The 8,362-nt window shown below is 30.3% G+C and overlaps 2 protein-coding genes across 2 annotated transcripts in view; one reads left to right on the plus strand and one right to left on the minus strand.

The window, feature by feature from the left end:
- LOC111622703 (protein TsetseEP-like) overlaps positions 1 to 4,290 on the minus strand; it is a 20,697-nt gene extending 16,407 nt beyond the window's left edge. The window contains exon 1 of the mRNA XM_023365124.1: positions 4,230 to 4,290. Coding sequence (XP_023220892.1) covers positions 4,230 to 4,290 — 61 coding nt within the window. The remainder of the gene's footprint in view (positions 1 to 4,229) is intronic.
- LOC111622687 overlaps positions 1 to 8,268 on the plus strand; it is a 200,844-nt gene extending 192,576 nt beyond the window's left edge. The window contains exons 1-8 of the mRNA XM_023365112.1: positions 6,855 to 6,909; positions 6,988 to 7,199; positions 7,266 to 7,304; positions 7,374 to 7,403; positions 7,813 to 7,845; positions 7,935 to 8,000; positions 8,079 to 8,152; positions 8,240 to 8,268. Of these exons, the coding sequence (XP_023220880.1) occupies positions 6,861 to 6,909; positions 6,988 to 7,199; positions 7,266 to 7,304; positions 7,374 to 7,403; positions 7,813 to 7,845; positions 7,935 to 8,000; positions 8,079 to 8,147 (498 nt within the window). The 5' untranslated portion in view covers positions 6,855 to 6,860 and the 3' untranslated portion in view covers positions 8,148 to 8,152; positions 8,240 to 8,268. Of the gene's footprint in view, positions 6,910 to 6,987; positions 7,200 to 7,265; positions 7,305 to 7,373; positions 7,404 to 7,812; positions 7,846 to 7,934; positions 8,001 to 8,078; positions 8,153 to 8,239 lie in introns of the transcript that reaches the window.
- The last annotated feature ends 94 nt before the right edge of the window (positions 8,269 to 8,362 follow it).

Raw genomic sequence — 8,362 nt, forward strand, 5'->3', positions numbered from 1 at the left:
TTAGGCGCCATCTTTTTTTAATATTAATAAATAAATTAATTTTTTTCAGAGTAATTTTGAATTTTTGTTGACTGACTGAAATAATAAAAATGGTAAAATGATTAAAGATTTCAACTTCTTTAAATAAATAAGTATTGTGATAATACATAAAATTTCTAGAAATAAAATTAATTGTATAAATAAATTCAAATTTAATGAAAGTAAGATTCCGTATAGTTTAATTATAATTTTAACAAAGTTCTTCTCAATGTCTATTGAAATCATGCAAAACAAATCATTTTTAATTATCTAACATGCAATAAAATTTGTTTCAAAGTTTTACAAAATAAAGTACTGAATCCATACATAAGCTGTATACATTTTAAGTAATTTCATTGTTAATATAATTTAAAAATCAGATGAAATCTTTATTACCCCTATAATAGGGTTTCCCTAAATGGTTTGTTTTATTAAGTTATGGCAACGCAACACTTGATTTTCCTAGAGGGATGCTTTCCGGGAGGTCTTTTAAAGGGTAACTAGCTCCTATTCAGGCGTTACAGACGTGGAGAAAACCCGGAAAACTCCACGGAACCGCTTGGCCACTGGTGGGACCGCTAAGAAAAGATGTAAAATTAAGACAACATTTAAACAATATTAACTGCAAATTACAGTAGAGCGTCGATTTTCCGAATCAATTGGGGACTGGGTTTGTCCGGATAACTGATATTTCGGATAACTGATTTACGTACGAAAAAATAGTTTAACGTAACCGATGTCGAAATTTTTCTCCGTTGCGTGTCGCTTCGCGTTGAATTTTCGTCGATGTTAAGCCTAACAAAGACTATTGTATCGTTAAAAATTATTTTTTTATTTTGTACAAACAAAATAAATATATTGAAAAATATAAAAATAATAAAAAATTATACTTCAGATGTTAATTTAGTATCAAAAACGTAAAATATTTGAGTAGCCCAAGACATAGCCAAAGATTGAAGCGCCACAGCACTGGCTAAAATTTAAATTTGCCAACTGGAATTCTTTTGGATAACTGACTTTCAGAAAATCGACGCTTTACTGTACATATACAGTATTTCTTATCAATAATTTAGTAAGAAAATGAAAAATAGTAATCCAATTTCTGAAATAATTTTAAATTTATATGCAATTAATATGAAAAGTTTCAGTTTTTACTAGTATACTCAAAAGTTTTTAATTAATTTTACATAATTTAATTATAAATTAATTTTTTTCAATGATNGAGTTCTGAATCACTACTACATTTGTTGGTTAAGGAACTGAACACATCTAACCAATCTTACAATGCTGCTTTATAGTGCTAGTAAAGTGCTGCATACTTTTTATTCACTGAATGCATCTATTATTGACACACTGAAAGATAGTGAATATTGGTATGTTGGTAATGGAGATGTTAAAAAGTTCTTAAGGGGGTTGTTACAGCTCACAAATTCTTAATACTGTAGTGCAATCTTCTGATAGCTGGAAAAATTGTTATGCTGAAACAAGTAGAGTTGCTTATCATTGACAATAAATACCAATATTCAACTTTGTCGATAAGTCAGTATTTTATTGGTTTCAGTATATTGACATTCTAAAATTTAATATATCAATATTATAAACATTTGAACTGTTTATTTTGAAAGTGGTATCCATTTTGTCTTTTTTCAAGATATCTAAAAGTTTGCATTTTAGTTGATTCAAAAATATAAATAAAGTGTACTAATTTGGCAATGTTTCTATGTGAATTTAACTAAATCAATATATTCTTTCTGGGTCATAAATTAACTTACAGTTCAATAATTATGAAAGTGGTGTAAAGTCATTAAATTTCAATTATCTAAAATCCAATTTTACTTGAAATACATTGTGTTTTATTTTGAGTTTGTTTACAAATAATAACAAGAAATAAAATATTGTTGTTTATTCTCAACATTAAAAATCCTTACTTATTGTTAAACTATTTTTTGATAAGTTTATCATTGTTATGAGCTTATCACTTGACACTGCTTTTCATTTCGGCTCTTTTTTATGCAAGTATTTTGAAATATTCATGATACATAGGAAGTACATAAGGCCATAACTGCATCATATTATATTTTTCATATGTAATTGGTCTGACATCTTTAAACAAAGGTATTAGTGTGGTTCTTTCAAATTTTGGCAGTCTCCTGTGACTGGTTGGTGATAAATCTAAAGTCTTAAGTTCTGTGACTTTCATAAAATAGTATATGGTGTACTTTTCCAAATCCTCATCCAATGTATTTTCAGCCAGTTTACCTTTCTCCTTCAATATATTTATATGAAAGGGAGGGAGGAGGTTTCAACTAATTGGACAAAAGTCAAACAAGGGGGAGGGGGAAGGGTTGAGCATCAGTGGATGGCTGTTTATTTCATTAAATTTTATACAGTTTGTGTTTTTTATTACATTTATTTAAAAATTTACAATTCAGAATTTTGAAAATTGAATTTGTTAATTTTATAATAATTTTTAAAGTTCATCACGAAAGAGCTTACAGTCAGCCTTAACATCATCATCATCATCATCCGTTAGGCCAATCCCTCACCAATCGGCCTATTGATGTGAAAAAACTTTTAGTGCCACCAGGGCATTTTACTATTCAGAATTTTGAAAATTGAATTCGTTAATTTTATAATAATTTTTAAAGTTCATCACGAAAGAGCTTACAGTCAGCCTTAACATCATCATCATCATCATCATCATCATACAACTGATAAGTAGCAGCAGTGATTAAATGCAGCGACTTAGATAAACAGGATGTTTCAAAACAACATTAACACTAATATGGAAGTAATTTCTTATGCTGGTTTTGTAGCGACGAGTTGTTCTCTATATAGTTTTCTATCATGTGCAACAGGTCACGACCCAATTTTGAAATTCTCAAAAAGGTACGTCCCTAATATCCCTGCCGCAGTGACCGCTCATACCCTCCATGCAATTGTTAGCTATTTTTTTAAGTATGTATGATGCTTCAAAAAATAAAGGAATCCTGATGATGGAAAATTACATGAAGTAGATTTAATGTTGACGCTTATATTTGATGTTATAAACTTTGCAACCAAATTTCTAGTAAAACATGTAAATGTAAAAGCACACAAGTGAAATAAACAATACTGTTTGTTCGTATGAGAAAGAAATATAAGGACATCAGGTGAGCAAATAAAAATAAAAATAAAAATAAATATATAGAATAATATATGAGCATTATGGTTGTTATATAAGAAAATATAAGGACATTAAATCAATAAACAGAAAAAGTTCAGCTTCCTTTTAGTGCAAGCACATTAACTATAAAGATTCAAATTGCTATTTCTCAGCATAAAATATTCATTATATTTATACGCTTATATATATATACAGGGTGTGTCATCAAATTCTCAAACTTTCCATGCTGCATCGTGTGACACGAAGATTTTTCTGGAAAGCATCAGCATTCGACAGAAAGGGGCAGGATGCTTAAACAAAAAAGTAATGACACCACAATTTGTTGATATGTGTAACCTGGTTACACTGTCTTTTCTGGTTACACTTTCATTTAACAAACGGAAAACTCGTAGGAGAATTATAATCCTTTCGTTGATTGCGGATGCTTCCCTTCAATGCAAATTTCACGACACACGCTGTATATATTTTGTAAAAATTATATCGCTTATTCTTTACGAATAAATGGTTTGTTACTTATAACGTTATAGATAAAATTTATTTGAAATTTTCCATCTTTTAAATGCATTTAGAAATCAATATTAAAAAAAAAAAATAATTTTGTTTTGTGAAGGCAGATTCTGATCTCTTTGGTTACAATCAACTTTAATTATAAAAATTGTTTAACTTTCTCCATAAAATACGATTTTCTTAAAGTAGTAAAGTGTGGAAAATAAGACTTTAATATAATCGCCGATATTTCTGAAAATAAGCGTGAAATTTATAATTTAAAATAATATAAATTATAAAGCTTTTGTGAATTTAAATAAGTACAGCTGTATGAGAGAGATTTAATAATAATCTTTCATATCATACAACTGTACCAGTGAAAATTTATGTATCTTATCACGTGATAGTATTGATTTACGATGTAGTAGTTAAAAATTTTTTATACTATTAAAATGTGTTAATATTTTAATAAGCTAATTAATAATGTGAGAAGCCGGGGACAAAGAGGGGTTCCATTTAGACCGCTTAGCTCGGCAACGAGTTGGTTAAACCCGCTCACTTTGTCGTCGGATGGCTACGAGGGCTAGTTGTCGAGTGGGGAGTGTGATGGGTACACCCATAGGTCCGAGAAATAACAGGTAGTCAGGCTTATAAACGAAAATAACATATGTTTATCCGATCTAGCCCTGGGAAAACCTATCAGGATGTTGTTGGAGACGAAGATTGATTTTGCAGGTGTTGGGTCAGAGGTGGATCGTGGATGACGTAAAACCGTCGTTATATGGAGCTGCTATGACCATATTTGGTTCGAGACTTGTACGATTCCTTCTATTTACTTGTCCAACGGTTGACTTTCTCCTCCTTTAACAATAGGTTGTTTAATTTAACACTCGATTGTTACAATTCTCGAACATTAGTTGCTAGTAAAGGTGATATTCAATCCGTTTTCTGTGCGATGTTTTCTTAACGAACGCGACCACGAAATAGGCTTAAGAATTTTCTTAAATTAGCGCAAAATCGGGCCTACGATCCTCACAATAATAAATAAATAATTTAATAGATTCGCTTTTTAAAATAATGTGGTAGCTTTTATATAATTGTCAGCGATATATGAATCAAGTATTTACTTGTCACCTTTAAATCGTGTACACCAGATTAACATAGTGTTTTCACGACATAAATGTTTTTTCTCATATAATGAGTCGTCGTAGTTAATGTACTCCTATTCAACGCTCTCTAGAAATATACAATATTTAGTAGTCCAAGTTCAATCAGATCTGGTATGGTGAAATTTCAGAACAGGCGAAAGATATTTTCGCAAAAAAATGCAGTAACAGAATTAATCACTATGACACTTTTAGCTTTTATTTGTATTTACAAGACACGCTATATAGAGACATTAGCGAAGCAGGAATGTGAAACTAGAATGCAGATCCATAACAATGCTTGGCAACGGGACAAGTGCCAAGGACACGAGGCGTAATGAGCCTTAAGCGTCCTTCACATTTATGCTCCATTGACTAAAAAATTAATGCATTGCCAAGGGCGCCAAAAACACTCCCACTCTCTGCCTGAAGATGATGAACCGTGAGTCAACGGTTGATCGTAATTGAACTTCTGAGATGCTTCTCATGTACAGTGTGATACTATCAACATTTTTCGAAGTTGCCAAATTTTCAAGTGTCCTCGATAACTCCACAAACAAAAATCATATAGACTAAGGTCCGGAAAAGCGAGGTAGTCAGACAGTTGGGACTGTATGACTTATCATTCTGTTATCGATGAAATGTTGCAGAAACTGCTGCACATAACGCCCAGATATGTAGAGATGCTCCATGTTTTGATTGAAGATGATGCATTGTTGCTGTTGCAGTTGGGGTACGGTGAAATTCGATATACGATATATTCAGCCTCTCTCGGAATGTCTAGGGCCTAGGCCAAGTGCATGTCATAGATCCATTAGGACTAGCTTTTCCGAAGAGGAAAAATGGTCCAAGGATGAATGTGGTTATAAATCTACGCAAGACTTTAGGCTAATGCAATTGGTATTTTCCGTGGCCCAAATGTCACAGTTACGGGAGTATAATGCTCCAACGATGTGAAAATGTCATTTCCGTGACCATAGCATATATACTTTCATTTTTACAAGTAATATCAATGGAGAGGCTAGTCAGTTTCTCGTCTGTAGCAAGCAACTGTTGTTTTGACTGTTGGTAAAAGGCTGGTTAAGATTTTACGAATAACAATACATTCTGTCAGTATCTCTACACTGTGCCTTAGGCTATATCCAATTCCCGTGAAACTGCACGAGCACTACGGAGCATCTAACATTATTCAACGACAGCTATGGTAACATCATCTACGACTTGTGAACTGATAGGTTTGCGACATCGACTGAGATTGGACTCTCCGACGTCCAGGTTTCTTGAATTAAGCGATCATTTTCCTGAGAGATCGCGAAGTCAATGGTCCTAGACAAATTTTTAGACAGTAAGATTCTCGAAGTGCAGCCGCGGCTTTACTGTTGTTTTTCATAAAACAATTTTTCAAAATTGTGCGTTTCGGCAAGGCGATGGCCATAATATCTAATAAGAATGACATTCAACGGTTAAGGCCACTTTTATACCAAAAATTGGCTGCAATAGGTGTGTTTATGCAAACAAAACTCTTTTTTTTTGTTTCTTACCGCCTCAAAATTACCTTAGTGGTGAGTTTTGGTACTAATTGTATTACGAAATGTCTTTTGCACGTCTCGAAATGTCATCATACAGAGTTGGTTGCATTTGGACTGCTAAAAATCTTTCTAAACAGCTTTGGATATGGTATTTTAATTACGATTAGCCTCTATATATTGTATATAATTTAGTTTAACTTAATAGAAACAGAGAATGAATGATTCTCTCTATCTTATATACTTTTATACAATTCATTTCTATTTATTAATTTTTACTGAATTAAGTACTTTAATTATAAGGAATTTATTTAAATATATATGCAATAATCGAAATAAATTTATTTCTTAATTTAATAGAATTATTTAAAAAATACCTCTACGATCGGTTGTATTATTATTATTTGATTAACAATTGACGTAAAAATTCGTATTTAACTATCACATGACAAACGGGATAACATTATTTACATTAGAACTGCTGCTCTTCTTTTGCATTCTGTTTTGTGATATTCAATCATGTTACAAGCGATTTATATTATTTATATTTTTCTTTCGCTGAGTTTTGGTTAGCCGGGTTTGTTTTATGTTTATATACAGTATAATTATTTATTAATTTAATTTTATTATGATCTAATTTTTGTAGCTGAAAACGAGGAACAAGTACCTCCGACTCCTGACTCTTCAAAGGAAAGCAGTGTTAAAGATGAATCTGTAACTACTACTGCTATGCAAATCGAGTCAACTACTGATTTAAATACTGCTTTAACTACTGATGCGAGTGCTGCTTCAACTACTGAAAGTTCTTTATCAGAAGTGAGCAATAATGATGAATGCAATATAACATCACAGTTTAATGTGAGTGATTTTGAACTATGTAGAATGTAAATAACTTAAAATTTAAAAACGTTTTTTAAATTTTAGGTAATTTTTAGTAAATATTTTAATGAAACTTCTGAAAATGTAAGTTTACTAAATTATTTTAAAGAGTTAAATTTTAAAATATTAAACTAATATATTTTTATATTTGAGGAAAATAAAACATTCAAGGATCTTAGACAGGTTGGTTCAACTGTAAATAAACTGTAAATAAAAATTTATGTATAGGACTACAGTAGAGCGTCGTTTATCCGAAGGTCGGTTATCCGAAAGAATTCCAGTCGGCCTAAAGTATAATTTTTATTTGTTTTTATATTTTCCAATGTATTTATTTCGTTTGTAAAACATAAATAAATCATTTTTAACGATACAATAGCCACGATTATTATTTTAAAAGTTTACATTAGGCTTAACATCGACGAAAATTCAACGCGAAGCGACACGCAACGGAAAAAAATTTCAACACGGGATAGGTTATATTTTTTCGTACATAATCGGTTATCCGAACAACCCCAGTCCCCCAATTGATTCGGATAAACGACGCTCTACTGTATATATTTTGTTGAGTGATAATTTTATTTTATTTTTACAGATTATTAAACAAAAAGTGAGAGAAGTAAAACAGGTAGAAATTGTTTATATCATTTATAAAATGATATATATTTTTTGTGATATTTTAGTAATTAATTTGAATATTTATAAACAAATAATTAGGAATTTAGGCAAGCAAAACAGTCTTGTATAGAACACTGTAAAGCAAATTATTCAAAAAATAATGAGGTAATATTATATTAAGACATTTTAATAAATAATTGTTAATAATTATTAAATATTAAATAAAAACAAATAAAACTTTAGGAAAATTGCAAAAAGGGAAAAAAAAAGAAAAGATGTATAGATACATGCAAGGAAATTAAGATGACATAATAAATGTAAGTATTGTTATTTAATAAATAATTATAAAATAATAATTATTATAGTGTTTTTTTAATATTAATAAATAAATTAATTTTTTTCAGAGTAATTTTGAATTTTTGTTGACTGACTGAAATAATAAAAATGGTAAAATGATTAAAGATTTCAACTTCTTTAAATAAATAAGTATTGTGATAATACATAAAATTTCTAGAAATAAAATTAAT

The sequence above is a fragment of the Centruroides sculpturatus genome, unplaced genomic scaffold, assembly GCF_000671375.1.
Source record: "Centruroides sculpturatus isolate CEXI.00-Female unplaced genomic scaffold, Cexi_2.0 scaffold168, whole genome shotgun sequence".
In the NCBI taxonomy this organism is placed as follows: domain Eukaryota; kingdom Metazoa; phylum Arthropoda; class Arachnida; order Scorpiones; family Buthidae; genus Centruroides; species Centruroides sculpturatus.